The following is a 23,441-nucleotide window of genomic DNA, read 5'->3' on the forward strand; positions in this document are numbered from 1 at the left end:
CTCAGCTGGGCTTGGCAGCTGCTCTGGGCCACTTGGCCAGAGAGGTCTGAGGTGGTGATTTACAGCCTGCGTTTGGCAGCTGCTCCGAGCCCCTGGAGGGAACCAGTACACGGTGCTGGTGTTGGTGGGGGTGGAGGGGGTGCGGGATGAGAGCTCGGTGTTGTGTGAAGGTGGCTCTGGGCTCTCCCAGGGGTCTGATGGAGGGGGGGAAGTTCTGCTTTTACTTCTGGTGTTGGTGTTTGTCCCGGAACCACCTCAGTGTGTGAGGAGTGATGTGTGGGTACCAACACCCAGGTAAGGGCCAGGACCCACTGAGGGCCTGTTGGTGCAGGGTCTGATGTGTTGGTGCCTCACTGCCCATGGGAACACCCCTCTCTGGACAGCCCTGTCCCTCCTGGCCCGCAGGACTCACAGCCCCCGCCCCTGTCCAGCTCTGTGTCACCAGAGCTCCCTGGAGCAAACGCAGATCTCAGAGGCGGGAGACGGGCGCTTGCTGCCGGTGTTGCCCATCTTGAAATCCTGTTTGCAGCGGGAGCGAGCTGGCAGGTCCCAGCTGGGCTGCTTTGAGATCAGGCTCCTTCTGAAGCACCTCTGGGCGTGGGCAGGGGCTGCAGGCGGCTCTGCCCTGGCACAGCAGAATCGTGTAAGTCCACACTTCACGTGGCCACTCACCTGCTCTGCACTGGAAGCTATTCCTGCTCTCCTGAAGGGCCCAGGGAGATCTCATCTCCACCCCAATGAGCCCTGCTTCCAGGCCTGTCGGCACAGGGGTTAATGTGCTGGTACCTCACTGTCCATGGGGTACCTCACATCGAGCTCTTGGGCTGCTCCCTTTATTTATTTATGTATTTCCAAACCAGGGAGGAGGGATTACAGTGGTAACCCAGAAGTTCTGCAAGGCCAGATGTTCCTGGACACTACCATTTTATTTGGACCATTGAATCAGCTGCAGATTAGTCTCCACTTTGTTCCCATCTCTGCATTTCCTCCGCAGAAGACTTCAGATTATTCTCTAAGTTTCCTCCCTTTTAATCCTTCAATTAATACAGATTAACACACCCAAACAGTGTCAGACCACAGAGGGAACACCATCACCTCTTCCACCTCCTTCTGCCTGTGGCAGGTGAACAGCTGGCACATGAACTGTGAACTTGAGACTTCTGTCAGCCCTGCAGTGCAAGTGCACCTGCCCCAGCTGCTGCTGCACCGGGAAAAAAACTTATGTATGCCCTAAATATCTGAATGCAGCAAAGCTGGCGAGTTCCTCTCAACCCTACGCTGCAGGCCCTGTGGTTACCTGTACCCAGTTTGCCGTTTGTCACTGCAGCTGTCCCCAGGGCAGGCTGCAGGTCCCCGGGCAGGGGATGGTGCCCTCAGCCTGCCCAAGGCCTTGCTGTGTCAGAGGAGCTCTGGACTCTGAGCTCTGGAGAGCAACTCACAAAGAGGATTATGCCAGAACCAGGTAAAACTCGACTCACAAAACAAAAGCAGCCGTGGTTCCGAATCCACTGGTAAGTGTCACTTGTGTACCAAACTGCAGCCTGAGGCAGCCCAAGGACAAGGCCTGCAGGGTGAGGGGCACTTTGCCACGGCAGAATCCTCCCTTGAGCCATGGCATGATGGGCAGGCTCAGCTGTACCGGTGCAGACTGGAACGAACACACGACACTCTCCAACCTGGCAAAATCTGCATTTAATTTACAACATAGTAAAGGTTACAGGTAAAAAGCTCAACAGAAGTGTGAAAAGGCCTATTACATATTACACAAGTGTACAAATGTCTGTACAAAGCCCCTCGATGTTCCTGTCCCCTCCTGGCCAGCCGCGGCCCCTAAGCTCTGAAATAATAAGAGCTGGTTCAGAGTCTGGGAGGAGAAGAGCTTTAAAAAACAACGAGCAGTGAAGTTTTCCTTGTCAAGAAAAATCTTGCAAAGAGCCACTTGCAAAAAAAAAAAAAATCCCCAAAAACCCCAAATCCAACCCTCTTCCCCCCAAAATAAAACAAAACCCCAAAACAAAAAGAAAAATAAGGAAACCTGCTCAACTTTTGTTTGTCCTGACTAGTCTTACCCTAAAGAGTTGCCTTCAGAAAGCAACTGGTTGGGAAATGAAAATCCTACAGGCCAGACTAAAGAGAGGAAGATTTTGAGTCATTGTGGGAGCACTGGGAAGCAGCACAAATGTCCTGCTGAATCATCAATGGCAACTTAAATACAGAGCAGCGCAGCTGGATCATGGAGCAGGTGCTGAATCCACCCAAGGAATAGTCTGAGCTGGATGTGATGGGGTGGGGAGGGAACAGAGCAGTCCCTAAAGCCAAGGCTCTTGTGAGCTGTGCAGGTGCCTGCTGGCACCTCAAGGACATGATAGAAGCAACCACTGTGGAGCAAAACTCACAGAGATTTTGGGGCATCTGTCTGAAATGGGTTTGGTGCATCCAGCATCCCCAGCCCAGTGAACACAGCACTGATCCAACATCCCAGCTCAATGAACACAGCACTGATCCAGCACCATCCAGCATCCCCAGGTCTCTGGAACACAGCACTGATCCAGCACCCACCATCCCCAGCTCTCTGAACACAGCACTGACCCAGCAACCTGGCACTACCTCCCCAAGCAGCTGCAGCCCTGCACACAGTCAACAGCCAGGTTCATGCTCTCATTTCGGTACACATTTCCTGGATCCCCCAAACAGCAAAGGAATGTGACTTGTAGCTGAGCTGCATCAGAGTGTGAAAAAATATCCAGAGTGAACTTAAGAATAACAGAGCTCTGGCCTTACCATGTGTAAAATGCAGTCACAATATGTCTGAGTATGTGAATCACTTTCAAACCTAAAACCCAAGGAACTAAAGGGCTTGAGCAACAACCCAAGTCCACTGAGAATTCCTATTCTGCCTCTCAGTAGCACTCAATTCTCACCCGCAGTTCCCAGCAGCCAAAATATCTGTGTGTGGGGAACACGCCAGTCCTCCCAGCTTTTTGTCTTGTTGAATCTCGTACACCCTAAACTTAAAAGTTCCATTTGCAAATAAAAATGAAACTATTTAAGCCACAGGGGCCACCAAGTCTAAAAGAAACTCCACTGTGTTAACTTCACCCTGAGTTATCCAGGGGAGCTCACCATGGCACAGTGCAGGCAGTGCCTGATCCTGCTGGACCCGAATCCATCCCAATCCATCCCACAGCCCCCATTCTGCAGCACTGCAACAAAGCTAAGGAACCCACCTGCTGCTTCTCCATCTCAGCTCATGACTCATGGGATGATCTAGTGTTCTATGTGGAAATTAAAACAAGCTGTTAGCCAAACTAAAAATAATAATAATTAAAAAAAAAGAATGCCCCACATTGGTGGGGTTTTGAAAATATAAAAAATAATAGCTGACCTATACTCTGCAAATTTTACAACTCCTTCCAATGGGATTCTGCAGGGCTTGGCCCCACAAACATTTCCTCTAGACAAAGCTGCCCTGCTGTGAGCATGTTGAGCAGGAACAGTGTCACCACAGCGAGCCCAGCACTGAAATACACAGACCTGCAAGGTCATGCCGTAAGTGATAATTCAATTCTGTGACTGCCCCTTCGATGTGGATCCAAACTCAGCATAAAGACCTCTGGGACAGTGGTGGCTAAGAAAAGGCTGTAGGGGTTTTGGTTCAAAAGGAGATGGGAGCTGTATTTTTTTTTTTTCCTTTAACAGACATATAAAAACATTTGAAGACAGATCTTTAAAGGATATTTCACTCCTCCAATCTTGGCATTACATCTGTTAGGACAACGAAATTTTAAAAAGACCATACCGCACATGAAAAGTTTCTGGAGTTGGTGACTCCTACCCTCCCCTCAGCCTGGCTCAGATCAGCAGGGACGGCGTCGGCTTCTTGCCCGGCCAGGCCTCCTTGGCGTATTTCTTCTTCTTGGGTTCATTCACAGCTTCAGGGTTGAAGACAGCGGGGTTTGGAGCTGGGTTCATGTTCACTGTGGAGGGCACAACCGGAGTCAAGTCCACGTCGGGGGCGAGGTTGGGGTAGGGCATGGGCAGCCCCCCGATGAGCGCGGTGCCGTGGACGCTGTGGGGCTGCGACCCCGCCTCGTTGTGGGTGGGCGGCAGCCCCCCGTACAATCCTCCGCTGTAGGGGAAGCTCTGCATGCGCCGCGACGCCGACTCGTCCGTGGGCAGCGCGCCCGCGTTCTCCAGGCGCTTCTTCTGCAGGCACGAGTGGTTAAAGAGTTACAGCCTATTCCAGCTGGATGCCAAGATCATTCCCCCCAAGAGGCACCCAAATCTGCCACACACGACGTGCTACAAGACCACGTCCCAGTCTTTGTCCTACAAGGTTTCCTCTGAGAGGCACAACAATAAACTCTTAGAGGTGCACAGTGCAGCAAGAGAGACAAAAGCTGACACTCAGGTGTAACTTAGATCAAGTCTGAGCACCTCTTCACCTCCTCTACGCTCCTGCCAGTCTTGAGCTCGTCCTGAACAAAGACTGAGAATGTGCTGGGTTGGAATGGGCCCACAAAGATCACTGAGTCCAACTCCTGGCCCTGCACACAAAGTCCCAGCCTGTGCCTGAGAGCATTATAACACAAACCCACAAACCTTCCCTCGCCCACAGAAAGGAACTGCAACTTCTGGATCACTTCAGTAATTTTGCTCCTGATCATTGGAATCTTCTCCTGGGTTTATGGACTTCTCCACATGATGTTATTTAGTCTATACCAGCAACAAGTGACATTGCTATTACACAGTGGCTTTAACTGCTCTGAAGTTCTGCAGATCTTTCTTCCTCCTTGCATATTCCAATTAAATAGAACACTGGCAACACCCTCATCTTGGAGTAAAGCCTAAACCTCCTTGTTCTAGTACAAAAACTTATGAAAAGTGAAACACAGTATTTAAATAAACTCTCATTTTTCCCTCCTATTTCCCACATTTCCCACAGTTTTATCTAACGCCTGGAACTAATGCATTGAATTTCTAGAAAGTGTTTCTATTTGGGAGGGAAAAAAAAAAAAACACCATTGATTTTATCATGTGTTATTAAAGAAAAAAGCTAAAGCTGGGCTTGAAGGGAAATGGTCAAATTTGCTAAAATAGACAACTGTGAAACACAGACATGACTTCTGCTTAACAATGAAACACTTTCCATGTGGGAGTGTTTCCATGTGGGAGTGCACTCTGTTGCTAAGGTGCAATTCATAAACCATCAAGTGAGTTCATCAACATAATGTGCTAATGAGAAAGTCAGGAGTCACCCGTACCTTAACAGGGACCACTGCTGTCTGCACCATGTTCCGGAACCGCCCCACAGATGGATCCACGTCCTCTGCAAAGCAAGAACAGAGATGTTTTCACTGAGCACAGCCACTGATGCCTTCAGTGAGCACACAGGAAAAGCAGAACCTCTGTGGGATAAAGGAATCTGTATGAAAAACTGGAACAGGGCTTCTCCTCCTAAAGCAGCACGCCAGCAGCTCCCAGTAAGCACAAGTGTGACCAAATAAAGGGAGGAAAATCCAGTGGCTTTGTCTCTAGGTGGCTCATCAGGCATCCTGGCTTTCCCTCAAATGGATAATGGGAGTAGCTGGATGAGTGGTTTGGGATCAGACAGGCTGGAGTCTGGGCTGAAAGCTGCTGTTGACACGGCACTGCACATGCTAAAGGCACAGCAGCAGGTTCTTAAAGTCCTTCGGGAGCCTTGAAGCAGGAGTCAGAAACAGTCAAGTCTCTGAAAGTCAGGAAAAATTATCTTTTTTCTGTGATGAGAATGACGGGTGTTTGCATTAGGATGTTCTGAGCACTGAACTGCATCACATTCTAAAGCACAATGCTCACTCTGGGTGTCAAAGAACCACCTCCACACTGTATTTCAAAACACCTGCTCATTAATTAGCTGCTCTTATTAACAGGAATATTATCCAAATAAAGTATGATTGCTAAGACTGCCATTAATACAGAACAGCTAAGAGAGAAAAAAAGACTAATTTGGACTTGCATACATCTTCAAATACATCAGTTGAGGATTAGGGATGACTTGGTTCAGATGTGCAGAAAAGTAGCAAAACCCCTCTGAGCTTGAGACATCCCAGAGGCAGCAGGTATAGAAAGCATTAAAAGACAGGTGAAAAGCAATCAAGTTCTGTTCCCACTGAGATTCTAAATAGGGCAAAAAATGTAAACCACACTCCTCCTTTTGGACCATGACGTTTCTCCAGTATCTGACCGAGCACTGAACAATGAAGCTGAGTTTGAGATCCCCATCCTGCTCAGAGCTTGGAGTTACTTTACAGGTAGAACAGAAGAAACAGAAGGAGGTCACAGACTTCAGTGAGACGTGGCAGCACCTTCTGTGAAATAGCAGATCCCAAATACTGACTGTCAAATTTATTTCCTCCTTATCCATATGTACCCATGAGGAATCCCTGTGAGCAGACTGGAAGGAGGTCCTGAAGGGAATCAGCTGAGGATTAAAGCCAATTCCTTACCCGGGTTGATGATCTCATCATCATCACTGAACGTCACTCTGGAGTTCTTCCGTTTTCGCTTTGGCCTCTGGATGTCCAAGTTCCCTTCCTCAATGGTCAGTGTGGAGATCCTTTTGTTGTGGGCTGTGTTAAACTCTGTCAGATTCTAAGAGCAAATGTAGAAATGAAAGAGTTTAAGGAACTATTCTGATGATGTCTGATTTAATCACATCAGAAGATCACAGGACATTGTTTAGTTTCAACTTCAGACCCCGAGGAAGAAGCAGAGGTTCAGGGTTGCAAGGAGCTGCCCTGAGAGGCTGTGGGGTCTCTGCAGAGATATTTAGAATGGAGCACAATCCTGGGCAGCCTACTCCAGGTGGCCCTGCTTGAGCTGGGTGATGATTCTGAGAGGTCCTTTTCCATATCCACAGCCTGTGAATGCCACAGACACTGCTTCCCCCTCTTCCTGAGCTAACTCAGGGAACAGGGCAGCATTCACAGGTATCTGGCAATGGAACAGACTGGGAAACCATCCCAGCCCGGGGCAGTGTCAGCTGCAGAGCGTGTCCCTGGCTAACCTTGGTGAGATGACCACTGGCATAGAAAGATTATTAGATCCATGGTTCTGGGAAGCAGCATGATCACAGGTTAATCGTTGCAGATGAGATGGTCTGGACAACAGAAGATACCTCAGACTATCTTCAAAGCCAAGAAATTAAAAACCTGAACCTAAGGAAGTATTACCCAGGGAAGTTGTTTAGTCACTATTCCTGGAGGGATTTGAAAGACATTTAGACACTGAACTTAAGGACATGGTTTAGGGTCCTGTGGGCCTGTGTGACAGACTGAAATGTCAACTGTTTAAACAATTAGCCATTTGCAAACACAGTGGGTGCTTTGCTGACATGCATGAAGCCCAGGCACAGAGGGTGTGAGCACCCGAGGATGATGTCAAATCAACCCTTGTTTAGCAACAAGCTGAGTTTTGAACCAGATTAAGGGAAGAGGCCCATGAGAAGCAGATCCTGTGAGGGGGGACAGTGCTTTCTATCAGGGCAATGCTCTGCCTTACACCAAGGCTCAGTTGTAAAACGACACCCCTCAACTCTCTGAGCCCTCCCCCTCTGGGGAAGGTACTGGGACATTCCCATTCCCATTCCCACCTAGAGCTGAAGCTTTCCTTCCCTCTGATGGGGTATAACTGGCTCAACTGCACTGATGTGAGAGCCAGGGTCATAAACCATTTAAGTTGCCCCCAGATTAATTTCTGGGCCTTTCACCAGAGGACTGCACGAGATCCAGAGTCTTGCAACAGAAGGTGTAAAACTTCCCCTGCCCAGAGGAGGCCCCTGGGTGTTCCATCTAAAGCCATTAAACTCTGTGGTTTGAGGGCTTCTCTCACCCTCATGGATCAGGACTAAAAACATTACTTCAACCAATGTACATCAAGTCTTGTTGCTGGACCCAAGGGTGATGAGATCTTTCTACTCATAACCTTTCCTTCTTTTCATTGTACGTTTTCTTAAGTGTTATTTTTACACTTTTATTTTTCTATATTTTTATAGATAATTATAACCAAAATGGCTACCTACCTCCTTTCCACTGCAACCTAATGGTTCTAAAATAAAACATATATATATATATATATATAAACATTGGTCATTCAGCTTTGTTTCACTCTAATCTGCCCCAAAGGATCTATTAACAAGAACCTGAGTTAACCTCACATTCAGGGGAGGGTCATAACAGCTTGGCAGTGTTAGATTTATGGACCTGATGATCTTAAAGGTTTTTTCCAACCTAAATGATCCCATGACCAAGCAAACGAGCAGGGAATGCTGTCCTTGCTGGAAATGCCATCAAGGCAGCGTGCCATCATACTCACATCCAGTTCTGTCTCTTCCTCTGGCAGCCCCAGCAAACCCTTCAGCTCCTCGTCCTCACCACCCATCTTCTCGTCGCCCTTCACTGCCGAGGGCAGCGTCTGCGGCTTCTCCCGCAGCGTGTACGCACGGGTGGAGGCTCCAAAGGAAACCGTGGAGTCAATGGGGATCTGCTGGGGTTTGTGAGCTTCCAAACGGATGTGGCCCAGGAATGTGCCATGTGCTGAGGACATCAAAATGCAAAACAACCTGTTGAGCTTGGGATCACGGTATTCCAGTTCAAGTTTGAGAATCTCAGAAACTGTAACAATTGTTCCAAGGTATAAGGCGCTGAGGTGCTGCTGAAAGCATCAGCTGTGTAGACCCACCATGTCACAAACTGGGATAACTCACACCAGAAGTCCTCAAAAAATCACTGGGTATAAATTATGAACACCTTTTACTTGCTGTGTTCCTGCAGGTCCCAATGTACTGTGTCTGGACAGTGCAAAAAAATCACCTGACAGGTTTTAGACCTTGGGAAATCACCCTCAGAAGACAAGGCTTCACTAAAATTGTGATGGGAAGGCCAAATCACTTCTCTCCTTTGGCCTCTTACAAGTTAGAAATGTCTGAAACACCCAGTGAGGCAGCTGTAGGCTGACTGGAGCAAACACTCCTTTGCCCTAACCCTTGTCTTTCCCTATGATGCAAATTCAAATGATATCCATTTGCGCACAGTGCAGACAACACTGGAAAAGGAAAAAGTGTCAAAGATTCAGAATGTTTAAGCAGTGAAGTATAGCTCTTCTGTCTGGTTAAATGCCACACTACTTACTGCTGTTCAGATCTATGAGGAAAACCCTCTTGAGATGTTTGTGATAGACCAAGGCAGCATGGACCCGAGAGCAAGACTGGTGGTCAATGGTAAAATCACACAGATCAGGATTTCTCCCAAAGAGATAGTATTTCTTCTCATCAATGATGAGTTTCTGAGGTAGAATATCAAACAGAGAAGCATATTAGACTCCTAGAATCTTTTGGATCTTCCTGAAAAAAATTCAAGAACATGAATAAATAGAGCAAATTCCAAACAAAGCATCAACAGCTCATCAATATTTCAGTTTAGTCTGGCACTGTTAAATACATAAACTCAAGTTTGTTCTTTGTAAAATCAGAACAGCTGAATAAGGGAGAGTCCCAGTTATTCCATTCTTTACCAGCCAACACTGGACAGTCTGGGAAGGACAGTCACTCTTCATTAGACTACCTCATACAGGAGATTTTCTCTGCTCCCAGAGATTTTAACACATTCCCCGATGGATGACCTCAGGCTTTGTCTAAAATAGGAACCAGTGCTTGGTGATCTCCAGTCCAATACACATCATCAAAATTATACTTCTGCACAGAAATGGACCTACAGGAGATTTCAGAGCTCTAGTATAAAGATGCAAAACTCTACTGAGTATGTGGTGTGATCTGACGTATTAGTCAAGTAAACCATTAATTTCAGGTGTTTCTTCTTCTTTATTGAGCCTAGTTCTAATCTCTTCTTTAGAAAATATCTTACAGCCCTTAATATCAGTTGCATAAAACATCTCTATAAAGTTGACAAAGTCCTGCAGTATTTATGTTACCAGACTGTGTTGTTAAAGGAACTCCTTGCACCTGAACACTGCAGTACTGAGCAGGGCATGTGCAGAACCTCCTCAGTGGACCCCAAGAACTTCATCAAACCTGTACTTTCCTGCTCCAGCTGCACAAAGCAAAGGCTGCCAGCACATTACCTACCTGTATGCAGGCTTCTCCTGCTTTTTGAAACATTTACCAAAGCCCACATGTTTCAACAGCATCATCCAGGGAACGCTGATACATCTTGCATTGAAAAAAACCCAAATCTTGGCTCAGGAGAGCATTGCTTCCATGAGATGGTCTGAGATGAACATTCTGCCCGCTTGAGCAGCTGGATTCCTCCCCTGCCTCCCTGCATTCCCAGCTATTCAGTCCTCCAGCTGAGATGTAAAACATGCAGGTGTCTCCCTTGAATTGGTTTGTCAGTTTGGTGCTGAGCAATGCAACTCAAAGCCTCAGAATATTCAGATTAAAACCACGAGAAATGACTGTATTGAGTTTACTGCATTCTGCTCTCACCTGGCCACTTTATCATCACTTTTTATCTCTTCACAAATCCTGCTTTTCACAAGACCTCCAGAGCTAACCAGAAAGTATAAGTCACAGATGAAGAGCTTAAACTAGTATGTAGTCTCCTCAAACCTTCCTGGTTGAATTTTATTTCATTTTTCATTCTACCTGTAGACAGACTCCTCCACTTCCTCCCTGAATGCTCTACACATCAATGTGCCTTTGTGAGGCTTTTCCTAGCCTTTCTTAACCATAATTTCGTGAGTCTTACTAATATTTTCCCTTAAGATTAGAGTTGTTTCATCCAGCTGCTGATCCAAGAACACCGTAACTGCCTGTTAGATCACATCTTCTGAGGAACCCTGGTTAGGTTTTCTGGGGATTTAATTTCCCTGTATTGGATTTATATCCCATATTCTGCAGCTCCTTACTCATTTGGTTTAGCACTCTGACTCTTCCCACACTCAACACCTTTGTACAAGTGAATTCTATGATTCCACACTGTAAAAAAAGATGAGTATTAACTTTTTCTTACTGCAAATTTGAAAGTAAGCCTGATATAAATGCAGATCTGATACCAAGTGGAATCTGATTTATTCCTCCACAAACACTGATCAGCTCCGCAAGCAGCTACCACAAAAACTGTTCAAACCATTTCTCATTCTTGTCCACAGCTGAAGCCGAAGAATCCTGTAAGTTTTCATTTTTACACAAACAATACTGCCCTGACTGGGCAGCACTTCCGAGAGATTTTGCAAATTCATGGAAATGCCGCCACAAATCCTCAACAGAGAAGAAAATTTGATTGCCTTTAATTCAAGATAACCTTTCCAAAATGTTCTGTGCCTCTGAGCTATAACCCAGTGTCTTCCTTCACACACTGAGCTTAAACACTGCATGGCTTGTTTTGCTGTTGCACTTTGCAGACCCAGCAATCACAGGGTGACCCCCAGGCCTCTGCACGAGGCTGGGACACCGATGGCTCGGTTAGTATCAAGTGCTTAGGGAATCCACAGGATTTAACAATGGTCTTCCTTGGTGACTGCTGGCCACCAGGAAAGACAAAACTGAAAAACTCTCTGCCACCTGCACTGAACGGAGAAACACAAGGATCACATCTAAGCTCTGTTTGCCTCGGCGCTACGGGATCTTGCAAGGATCTTTAAATTAGTGGAACTTGTTGGCAATGGTACCGACGAGCAGAGGTTTCTTCTTCTAGACAGAGAAGGGGAGGAGGTGAGAACACGTGAGGGAAACAACACAGCAGCACCAAGGGCAGTGGAGAAGGGGAGGAAGTGCTCCAGGTGACAGAGCTGAGGTTCCTCTGCAGGCCATGGTGAGGACTGTGGTGAAATAAACTGTTCCGCTGTAATCCATGAATGCATGGGGGATGCAGAGATCCACTCACAGCCCATGGGAAAAGTGCTCACGCCAGAGAAAGCTGTGATGCAGTGGGAAACCCAAATAAAGAGAGAAGGCCTCTGCTTCCAGAGATAGAGAGAGAGGGCCCTTGCTTCCAAACCAGAGCAGCCCAGCCTTGAAAGACTGCACCCCATGGACCAGCAAGCCATATCACAGCAGCTTTGGGAAGACTGCCATGGGAGGGACCCCATGGCACAGCAGAGAAAAGACTCCTCTCTCTGAGCACACAGAAAAAGATCTTGAGTGATGAACTGAACAAAACCTCCATGACCTGGGTCCCTGTGCTGTTGGTGGGAAAGAGGGAGGGGCTAGGGGGTAAAAACGTGTTCTAAAGGCTTGTTTTACTTCTCACTATCCTCCTGACTCTGTTAATAAATTTGCTTTATACCCTTAAATTTGAACCTGTTTTATCCTTGAGTGTTTTTTTTCCTCCCAATCCTTATCTCAACTCACAAGCCCTTCATTAATTTTTTTCCCCTCTCCTCTGCCCAACTGAAGCAGGAGAGGATAAGTGAATGACTTTTGTGGGTGCCTGGCATTTGGTCAATGTCAAACCACTACATCCTGAAACTGTTTCAGTCAGCTTCAAGTTAGGAGTCTCTTCAGAGCTGAAATATTGGGTTCTCTCTGTCAACAATGGTAAGGAAAGTTTTCTTTATTTATTACTTTCAGTATGATGTAAGACAAAAGATGAAATAGAGAATGGGGTGGTGCTGTAATAAAAATAACTCGCTGTATCTGTGCTGATCACAGATCCTGAATGTGGGAGGAAGAAAACAAATCAAACTGTATTTCATACTGCAGGACAGAGAAGCACTCTTGCAAAATACAGGATGCCTGGTTAATCTGACTGTAATGCAATATAAAAAAATAAACTGACCTGACAGGTTTCTCAAACAAGCAGCACAAAGGGAAGAGGTTTAACTGATGGAGCCCTGCATGGCACGAGGCTGCCTTGCACAGGCAAGGGAAAAGTCACTTCATTCATTGTTTCAGAGCAAAACAAACTGATTTTAAGATAACACATAAAAGAAAGGAATTACTTATGAGTAAGTGTGAAAAATGACAGGGAACGTTCTGCTGCTGGTGCCTATATACATGATACGCCAAATCCATCAAACCCCACCTCCATACCTCAATGAGTTTGTCTCCTTTGACTACATCCAGGTGTAAGCCAGGTGGTGGTTTCCCCGCCCTGGAAAACAGAGAAAAGAAGAATATAATATCAAAATATTTAATAAAAATTTTATTAGTATTAGAGCTGGTTGAACTACAGACCAAACCAACACAAATGGAAGCAGAAGTATTTTGGGGGAAATATGAAAATCCCATAATTTTCTTTTCCTCTCTGCAGATTCCTTCTGGCCACACATAAACCAAGATTTTTTTTTTTATGTTAAGAGTGAAGGTAACAGGACATGAAGCATCTCAAGCTTTACCTCTCCAGGTGAAAACCATCTGATTTACACAATAAACAGAGCACATCCTGACAGCCCCTGGTATGAGGCAGGAAGAGACCAACAACTAGAGATGGGGATAGGTTGGGACTGTTTGCTGAAGAGCTCTGTTTTCTCATGTCACCCTCAAAATAGCACATCTGTACCCTCGGCTGCTGAGAGAACTTCTCCCACCTTTCCCCTCTAGGCTGGTGATGGCAAAAACCTGAAAAGGGCTCTGCACACACCTGTAACATTATAAAAGTGCTGGCCAGTAGCCAGTGTTCCCCCACACCCACCCATGATCACACTTCCCTGCCCAGTCAGGTAACACAGAGCAGACTGCAGTCCTACAGGGACCCCACCACACCCCACACTGACAGCAGAGCAGCTCCCCCAGCCCTGCTGCTCCTGCTCTGGAGCAGATTCACCTGTCAGCAGCGTTATTCCCTCCAGGGCAAAAGGCACAGAGGCTCCAAGGACTCAGCAGATCACAGCAAGACAAGGTCAGCACCAGGGTGAACTCCCGGGGCGTAGCAGAAATCGGGCATTTACAGTGCTCAAAGCCAGGACATTGCTGTGGTGCCAATACCTTGCCCTGCACTACACAGGATCCTTCGTCTCTCGGCAGCAAAGGATCTTTTTCTGCTCAGATATCTCAGAATCTGCATCTCTAGTAATTCCTGACAGATAACCTCTCTGCTGCTTGTCTCTAAGGCTGGAGCAGCTTTCCAGGCAGCAGCAGTGACCTAGTTCCTGGCTGCACTGCTGAGGAACTCTGCAGAGATCATGTTCCCATTCTGCTCAGTGCAGGAGCCGGCCCAGGGAACAGTGACAATGGGCAGCAATGAAAGAAAGAAAGGTCACGGGTAGCTGAGGTTGTTTGAAGGGGTTAAATATAGATGTTCATGTTTCTGGGGTGTGCCTTATGTTTATTGGTTTCTTCTGTGTTGCAAGGTCGGCTCCCCTCAATAATTTCATGTAAGAACACAGACTCATGTTATTTCTACTTCATTTCTTTCCCAAGCGTTTTCCTTTCTTGTTCCCAACCCATTACACCAGCCTGCCCAGATCTCTCTGGCCCTTTCTGAATTGACCATTTGGGACTTTCACAAGTTTTCTTGTCAGGCCCTTCTCAAAGACTGTGGATGCACCACCCTAACAAGTATATGGTTAACATTGTCCCTCACTGTTTCAGATAAAAAACAGCAGCAGCGAAAGCAGAGGATGCTGAACTCCAGCACAATCTGCTGAAGTGGTGACTTCACCACTGAAATGGGATTATGGTGGAGTGGGGGACAAATCACCAAGGAGAAACACTCCCAAAGGTGGGACACTGTCTGTGTGATGAGTTGAAGTCCCTCCAGCACAGCCAGGGAAGCTCCTCCTCTTGAGCAACTTACAGCCAGCTACAGCTGACTCCTCCTGTGCTCCCTGCAGATCTCAGTGCTCAGTTTTCACCAAAACACTGGTTCCTTTCATGGATTTCTGACCACTTCTCAGTATTCCCTCTTCCCCCTTCTGAGCACTGGAGAACTTGTTTTCCCCCTTTCCTCTGAAATTGCCAATTCTGGTTACTCTGCAACACAACTTTTGGTAATTTTCACACACCAGCCTTACTGTGATCAAACAACAGCTACTTCCCCAATTTTTTTTTTTTTTTCTTTCCAAATAGGTAAACCTTCTAATGAAACCATTCTACCAGTCTGCTTCTTACTCAGTCTGGCCTCTGCTTTTCCTTTCAGTGATCTCCTCCTGGATATTCAATGGTCAGCCTGCCCTAACACATTTTAGCAACTTCTTCCCTGTACCTGTCAGGTCACAGGAGAGCCCGCAGGAGCTCCAGCACTGCTGAATCCTGTCTGATGGCCATATTTTGCTATATACCAGCTTCACTTATTTCATTCCCCCCTCTACTTTTAGTTTCACCTTTGCTCTTATTTTCACTCTGTCTTTACCCTCAACTTTATTTTTAAGCCAAGCTCAGCAGTATTACAAGGCAGTGTCTTCAGCTTTGAATTAAAAGTGCTTGAAAAATCTACCTATTCTCTGGCTTCTTTTGGACTGAGAATCCTTTGTAGGAAGCATTTCCCCCATCTACCTACTCCTGCAGAACACTGAACACAGGAAGGCTGTAAATACTGATTATCATACCATGAAAACAAATTCACAGAAGTAATTTGTGACAGAAAACTTCTTCATCAATGACTCATAAGTCAATGTCACAGTTCAGGCTGCCCAAGTTAAATACTTGAAATGCTTTTTAATGAAAAAAGCAGAAAGATGTTTCAGTTTTATATTCAAAACTAATTAGCTCCAGAGTCACCAAAGACCAGAAGTAATGCTTGGATGTGGAAGTAATCAGTCACCCTTCACCTGCTCTGCCCCATCAGACCTCTCACCTCATGGATCAAGGAGTAAAACATGAAAGGAAATCTCCTGCAAAAATCTCCTAGAAGAGAGTTTGTTAGAAAGCTGGCATTATGCTATTACAGGAGAGCAGTTTTTTTCCATCTTACATCCAATGTTAAAAAAGTCCTTTTCCACTAATGTGCTAAAATATCCACTAAACTGATTTTCCTACACTGTTCTGAAGGATGAAGAATTACTTGAGGTCAGCAGATTGTCTTCTCTGCAGAACACACAGAGCCCTTAGCACTGCTCCAAGGCCAACACTCTCCTATCACAACTTGGCTCCAGCACAAGTGCTTTTGTTTGAAAATGAGAAACAAGCAGCTTCTTCTGTACTTTCCAGATGGTGCATCACAGTCCCCAGGGCCTCCCCAGGGCAGCATCCTGCAAGTGACCTGAAAATAACATCTGCAAACACATTGATTGTGATCATCACTAGTTGAGTGAGCTTGACTGAGACACGGGATGCTCTCTCTGAGTGCCTCCTGAATCACCAAAGCTCCCAGGGGCATCTGGAGCCTTCCAGAGAATTAACAGAGCTGACTGGCAAGGAGAACATGAGCATTACCAGTATCATGAAAGGAATTCCTTGGATCAGAGAAAAGATGAGAGGATATGCCACACCAGAGCTTTTCTTCTCTAACAGTGAGCCCAAGGAACTCAAAGAAGTGTTAGAAAGTAAAGAACTGATAAAAAGAGTGACAAACTGCAAACCCTTCAGCCAGGTACTCTAACACAACTCAAATACCAGTTTTCTACACTTAACAGTTCAGCAACCTAATGCTTAAACCACCACCAGTCAGAAACGCAGATAGCAACTGATGCTGCTAATTTTAAAGAGTATTTCAGGAGTGATCTGGAAACGTCATACAACAAAGACAGGGTGCTCTCAGAAGCATTATTCTTGCTAAACTTTCAGTTATAAGCAAGACAGTTTAAAAAGCTCGTGATTCAGACTGGATGATTACAGAATTAAAAAAAACCTCCAAAACTGCACTGTGTTTTCTGGAAGATTTCTGATTAGAAACGTGCCTGCTTCAACTGAACAAAGCATTCCACTCGGATTAAAGCATTTGCCCAGCTTCACCTTGGCACTGTGCACCTTTTCTTGTTACAATGCAGCTCCACACAGAACTAGGTTTTACTGGCTTGTTTTGGTTCCCTTGGTTACTTACTCAGGAGCAAGGTCTCCATGGAATACAGTGAAATTTGGAAATTATATAAAAAATTAATTCTTGAGAGCAACGCCATAAATATTCTATTAGAGAGAACTTCAGGTTTGACGACATCAGAAGTTAATTCAAATGACACTGAAATAATAGGAAAATTAGTATTACGTAGCGAGCAACTATGGAACAATTGTTTCATAAGATTATTCTTACATTTTCAGAGTGAGAGCACATATCTTGGAAGTGTAATTTACCTGCAGAAATCAGAGGAAGACAGGACTGTAATGTTTATGTCTACCAGGAAGACATTCTTATTCTGACAGCTTGATTTCCATATAATTTTCATCACATCCTTTAATATCTATTCTCATTTTTCTTATTCTTTCCCTTCAGTTATAAAAAAAATATTCCCTTTTTAAAGGAAAGGTAAGCTTCATCAAGTATAAGTAACACACACTATGCATTTTCATTAACACCTTTTACAACAGCACTGACACTTCTCTACCCCACACACAGAACCCCAGAATGGTTTGGGTTGAAAAGGACCTTAAAGATCATCTTGCTCCCTGCCATGAGCAGTGACACCTTCCACTATCCCAGGCTGCTCCAAGCCCTGTCCAGCCTGGCCTTGGGCACTGCCAGGGATCCAGGGGCAGCCACAGCTGCTCTGGGCACCCTGTGCCAGAGCCTCAACACCCGCCCAGTGAGGAATTCCTTCCCCATCTCCCATCCAGCCCTGCCCTCCGGCACTGGGAAGCCATTCCCTGTGTCCTGTCCCTCCATCCCCTGTTCAAAGTCCTCCCTTAGGCCCTGGAAGGGGCTGTGAGGTCTCCCTGCAGCCTTCTCTTCTCCAGGTGAACACCACCAGCTCTCCAAGCCTGGCTCCAGAATATCCTGGAGCATCTCCATGGTGTCCTCTGGACTTTCTCCTGCAGCTCCATGTCCTGTGCTGGGACCTCAGGGCTGGAGGCAGCTCTGCAGGTGGGGGTCTCACCTGAGCAGGGTGGAGGGGCAGAATGCCCCCTGCCCCGCTGCCCACGCTGGGGGATGAGCTCAGGACACAGGGGATGATTTTGGGAGCCAGCACACACAGTGTGAGGCATGCTGAGCTTCTCATCAAGCACCAGCACCAAATCCTTCTAGAGGCTGCTGCGCATCCCTTCTCCACCCAGCCTGTATGTGTGCTTGGGACTGCCCCAAGTTATTATATCAGGTACAGTAGAAGTGTTTTCACTGGTTTTTGAGCAGTTGTGTGTAACTGGTGACTGCTGGCCACCCTGTGCTCAGACTGTGTACTTGTTTATCCGTTATTTTATTTCTAAAGATAAACTTGTGTCCTTTTACTTCTGAATAGTTCCTTTCTGGCTTGGAGAAGTTCTTGTTCTCAGTCTCCATTTTCCACCACACACTTTTGCATTTTATCTTCTTTTTGCTGTCATGGTATTCACATTATACCAAAAGAACTGGATAATTCTCTGGTCTCTGTGCTGATCACACTTATGTCACTATCAAGTACTGCAGTCACTCTTGTCACGGTAATTAATAAAAATCCCCAACACTAATAGGGTCAAACCACAGGCTCTATTCAACTATTACCTCCTCAAAGTCAATTCCTTATAAATGCATGGCTCTTGTCTGAATCCTCTATCCTCTATATCCAGCTGGAACTCAGCAGCCTGACTGAAGTAAGCCACTACAAGAAATTTTGAATTGCTGCTATTAAGGACACAGACAGGACAGTTATAATTCTATTGTGTTAGTTTAAAATTAGGTCAATTATCTGGGTTTCTAAACGTGGACTCAGAACCTAAATTTAGCCACTTCCTAAAAATCTTTGCTTCTGTGATTAGTGTACACACCTCCATGTCCAACTTCAAGGACAGGGTGGAGTTTGCAGAACTCTGGAGCTCACACTCTCCAGAAATCTGTGTAAAAGCATTGCCAGGAATAGCCAGTTCTTGGCCAAAGAAACTCAAGAGAAACAACTGCTGCTTTCAAACAATTTCTAATGTATGTCCATTCCAGGATAAACCTGACATCCCCACTACTGGTGCGTCAGACAGTAAAGGAAGAGTCACAGTTCCAAATAAAGGTTACACTAGGACAAAAGGACAGGCAGGCAGTATTCATTAAACACCTGACAGTCACTTCAAATCTATACAACAGATAATTTGTACCTCAGAGAAAGCACTTTTACTACCTAAAGCCAGCTCAGAAGGTTTGCGAAAGTCCTAACCAAACGAAGATGTGAAGTTGTTATCTAAAGATATTTTCTGATCTCATGGAATGGATAAATTTTAATCTAGAGGAAGTACTGGCACCCTTTATGCCAACTGTAAATGCACAGCCCAAATCTTGGCTAATGTGTACAGAGGAGTTCCAGTACATGCATAAACACGTTGTGGCATCAGCAAGTACTATTCAGGTGGCAACCACTGTTTTTTCATCTGTCTTAAGTTCAGCTGCTGGAAACACAAGGAAAGAAAGAATAAATATTGTATGGATTACGAAGAAGCAATCTATAACAGCACAAAAACCAAATCAAAGACACAAGTTAAACTGGATGAAAACTGGGAATTTCAATGCAGAAGTCTTTTCTGGAAATGGGATGTTTAGATACTGCTCAAGTAATGGAAGAACAAGTACAATGATAGAGGCAAACCTCAAAAGCTCTGGCAACAACTTAAAGGCAAGGAAAAAAGCTACTCCTTTTGATTATATCTAAGATGTATTTCTCATATTATTGGTGTTCATAGGCCCCAGCCAGCTTTCTTTAGAAACAGGAAAATAAATAGATAGTTAAAAACTGTGATTTTGATTTTAACAGAGGTCAAGGAGACTGAAGGTAATTCACTACAGAAGAATCTGCTTCTGACTGTGAAGACTCTCTGCAACTCCATGCTTTTGGTTGCCCAAAGCTCTTGGAATGAAGCCCTAAAAGCCTCCTGCAGGAAGTCAAGGCTTTGAATAACACCACTATTGATCCAAGCGTGCTCCTGCAAAACACCTCCACTCTGGAGAATCCTACCTGGGGAAGGCCCATCACTGATTCCACACCTTACCTGTGCACTCTTTGGCTGGCTCTGAAAGGAACAAATACTTTAAAAGCATGAGCTGGAATCTGCAGCTCAGTAGATGTTAGCAGAAGGCATCCAGAGCTTTAGCATGAAATATACTCTACCTGTTTTTCACAACAGTTAAATAACCAGAAATAAATAAATCCATCTGTAGGAGAGCTCCTCGGTCCCACAGGATGAGGCCATGGTTATCACCAGTCACCATCACCCAACACTTCCCATTTTGGGTTCACTATTCAGCAGAGCACAAATGCTGTGACTGGAAGCCCTCCAGACTGGCTTCCCGCTAGTTCACTTTTTTATTTTTACTCTTATGAAGCACCTTTTGGGTTTCAAAAGAAGCATTAAGGAAAAGCACAAAAGCTTTCACTGGTGCTAGCTTGCCAATAGGACAAGACCAAATTGTCTCAGGCACTCCTTTACTTCACGGGTGCAAACACATAAATCCCCCAGCTTGGTCCCTAAAACATAACAATGTGCAAACATACAACAGAGTCCAAGACAAAATAAAAACTTTCCTTACAATGTATAAGGAGAGAGTCCAGACAGGAACTTTGCTGTACCCAAGAACTATTTTGGACTATTACTGTAAAATATCCAGGTTGCAATAAGTGAATTACAAAAAAATCTTAAAAATGTGAAAATGGAAGAGGATCTGGCACCCAGAAATGCCCCCCTTACTGCTGGATTTGGATCATCTCCCAGATCCCACCTCACTTCTCATGCAGCACAGCAGATTGTGCTTCAGAACCAAACCAGAGGGAAACTCTCTCTGTCAGACCCTGCTCTGCTGCAGCTAAAGACACAAAACAGGTACCTGAAGAGGCCCTCACAGTTACAGCTGTTTCACTTCTCTCCTCCAGATGGGATTTCTTTAGGAATTCTTCTGCAATAGCATGCAAGCCACTGAGACTAAGCATTTTACAAGCTGTACTTGCCCAGCTCCTCCATCTACAGCTTTCAAAGGTACCAGTCACTCCAATTTACCATGCAATATAATGCATATTGTGATCACTGCTGTATAAAAACACTAGGCGAAAAAAAAAAAAGGACGATACTTCAAATTTCAAGTTGAATATCCAGAATAATTTTTGCCTTTATCTGGTCTGTTGTGTCATCATCTTATGGAACACCACCCAGCCTCATGTATTATTGTGTATGTTCAGCACAAATAAGACCCTAAAATACATGCGAAATTCTCTCCCACGAGAGGGTTAAATGGCTTTATCAACTAAAGCAGGCGCTTAAAACCCAGGTCTAAATGAAAACGCATTCATGCACTGAGCACTATCACAAAGCACTGAGAGGTACAACACAGCTGAGCGAGCAGGGACATGCAGGGCTGGACCACAGAACTGCTCCAGTTCTCAGGTGCAGTGGTGTGCTTGTGCGATTTAAAACACAACGGTACCCATCGCAATGCTCTGGCGCCCAAAGAAGGCAGCAGAGCCTAGATCTCTTCAGTGATGCATCAAAACACTCCGAACAAATGAACAAGGGTCCCCTGATCCAAAGCTCTACTCCGGGCAGGAGTAAAGGCAGGACATTTTCAGGGATCCCTTCCAACGCGGGCTTTCCCACGACTCTAACCCGGCCAAAGGCATGGTCACGATGCTTCTTCTCCAACACTTCACTCAGCCCTGACTTCTTAACTCAAGCTAATAAAAACCTCAGACTAGTTTCAAGCTTACAGACTTCCCGTACCGGATATATCCCCTGAGCAGGATATTTAATTTATACCACGCCACGGATTCTGCCTGAGCTCCTGGGAAAAGCCCCGGCACCGCAGGGAGGGCCCGGGGCCCCCGCGGCGCTGTCGATGGCGGCACCAGCAGGGCCGCGCCCGGGCCCGGACCCCATCGGCACGGCCAGTACTCCGCGGCCCCGGGGAGCACAGCCCCGCGCCCCTCATCCCCCTCGGCCCCGCCGCCGCTCACCAGCTCGGGCACTCGAACAGGGACCCTCCGCCCGCCGCGGCCGCGCTCGCCGCCATCTTGGCTCTGCCCCATTCAGCCGCCCCGGGGCACCATGGGAGGCGGGGATCGGCGCGCGGCGATCCCGGCGTGCCCCGCGCGGCGCCGGCGGCGACTGGGCGGGGCCTGATGGCGTACCCCGCCCCTCTGCGGGCTGGCCCCGCCCCCGCCCGGCCCCGGAGCTGCCGGCACCGACCCCGGGACACGGGGACAGCGCCGGTACCGACCCCGGGACAGGGGGACAGCGCCGGTATCGACCCCGGGACACGGGGACAGCGCCGGTACCGACCCCGGGACACGGGGACAGCGCCGGTACCGACCCTGGAACGCGGGGACAGCGCCCGTACCGACCCCGGGACACGGGGACAGCGCCCGTACCGACCCCGGGACACGGGGACAGCGCCGGTACCGACCCTGGAACGCGGGGACAGCGCCGGTATCGACCCCGGCACAGGGGGACAGCGCCGGTACCGACACTGGAATGCGGGGACAGCGCCCGTACCGACCCCGGGACACGGGGACAGCGCCGGTACCGACCCTGGAATGCGGGAAAAGCGCCGGTACCGACCCCGGGACAGAGGGACAGCGCCGGTACCGACACTGGGACGCGCGGACAGCGCCAGTACTACCCCGGGACACGGGGCCAGCGCCGATGTCCGAGCAGAGCCCGGGGCACGGCCCAGTCCGAGCACACACGGCTGAGCGGTAGGAACGAGAAGCCGCCTCTGTCCCGTGTCACCCCGGCCCCGCCGCTGCCCCAGGAACACAGCCCCGCTCGCTCCTGCCCCGGCTCTCACGGCAAGCCCGGCTCCCCAGAACGCTCCCAGAAACTCCCGGAGGGGTAGAACTCACACCCGAGAGCAGACACACCGTGCCAGAACGCTGTAGCAACAGCCACGGGAATTTCTTTTCACGTTTTCAAGACGGAGGCATTTCAAGCTCGGGAACATTACTCAGGACTGTTAAAAAGTGCCTGCACCAGTTCTACTGCCACGATCAACGATGTGCTGAGAGGAGAAAGGAGCCAAGCAGTTACTCAAACCACCCTGAGCTCAGCACCCTCAATTCCAGTTTCCAGAGGACTAAAACAGGCTAGAAGAAGGATGGAGCCTACGAATAATGCTCCCTTTTAGGTCGGGTGAGGAGCTAAGTGCTTTTGTTCTTACATGGCAGTGTGACACCCAAAGGACTCTGCCTGGCAGCTTCCACCATTTCCAAGGAAAACTTTAAAAAAGGAGCAGAACAACACAGTCGGTGCTTGCTTTCAAGTCAGATTTTATCACCAATGGCTCCAAGTTCTAGCAAAAGCAGTCAGTCAGAGCTGACCCAATGCTGCTCTGAGGTATGAGGTTCATTTTTCTGGGATCAGCTATAGTACAGGAATCTGAATGGAAGTGTTGCGTGTGTCCTCGTGAAATGAATTTCGTGTTTTCAGGTAGTTTCATTCTGAAAAATCAGGGACCACAGAACTAAAGCTG

General features: G+C 47.0%; 1 protein-coding gene and 1 non-coding gene across 2 annotated transcripts; both read right to left on the reverse strand.

Annotated features, from left to right (window-relative positions):
- Positions 1-1,675: 1,675 nt before the first annotated feature.
- PPP1R8 (protein phosphatase 1 regulatory subunit 8) lies at positions 1,676-22,060 on the reverse strand. The gene is made up of 7 exons (XM_040086145.1): positions 21,928-22,060; positions 13,031-13,091; positions 9,171-9,324; positions 8,356-8,576; positions 6,489-6,633; positions 5,265-5,329; positions 1,676-4,206 (listed from the first exon to the last, which is right to left on the reverse strand). The coding sequence occupies exons 1-7, from the start codon at positions 21,981-21,983 to the stop codon at positions 3,853-3,855; spliced, it is 1,056 nt and encodes a 351-aa protein (XP_039942079.1). The 5' UTR covers positions 21,984-22,060; the 3' UTR covers positions 1,676-3,852.
- Positions 11,313-11,477, reverse strand: LOC120763275 (small Cajal body-specific RNA 1). The gene has a single exon (XR_005704070.1). It is a non-coding gene; the product is annotated as a small Cajal body-specific RNA 1 (non-coding RNA).
- Positions 22,061-23,441: the final 1,381 nt, after the last annotated feature.

This window comes from Hirundo rustica, chromosome 25 (assembly GCF_015227805.2).
Source record: "Hirundo rustica isolate bHirRus1 chromosome 25, bHirRus1.pri.v3, whole genome shotgun sequence".
Taxonomy (NCBI): Eukaryota; Metazoa; Chordata; class Aves; order Passeriformes; family Hirundinidae; genus Hirundo; species Hirundo rustica.

Coding starts and splice junctions, on each gene's coding strand:
- PPP1R8 (XM_040086145.1), bottom strand. CDS start 21,983: ATGGCGGCGAGCGCGGCCGCGGCGGGCGGAGGGTCCCTGTTCGAGTGC. Junction 13,092..21,927: donor CTGTTCGAGTGCCCGAGCTG/GTGAGCGGCGGC, acceptor TCTGTTTTCCAG/GGCGGGGAAACCACCACCTG. Junction 5,330..6,488: donor TGATGAGATCATCAACCCGG/GTAAGGAATTGG, acceptor CTTGCTTTGCAG/AGGACGTGGATCCATCTGTG.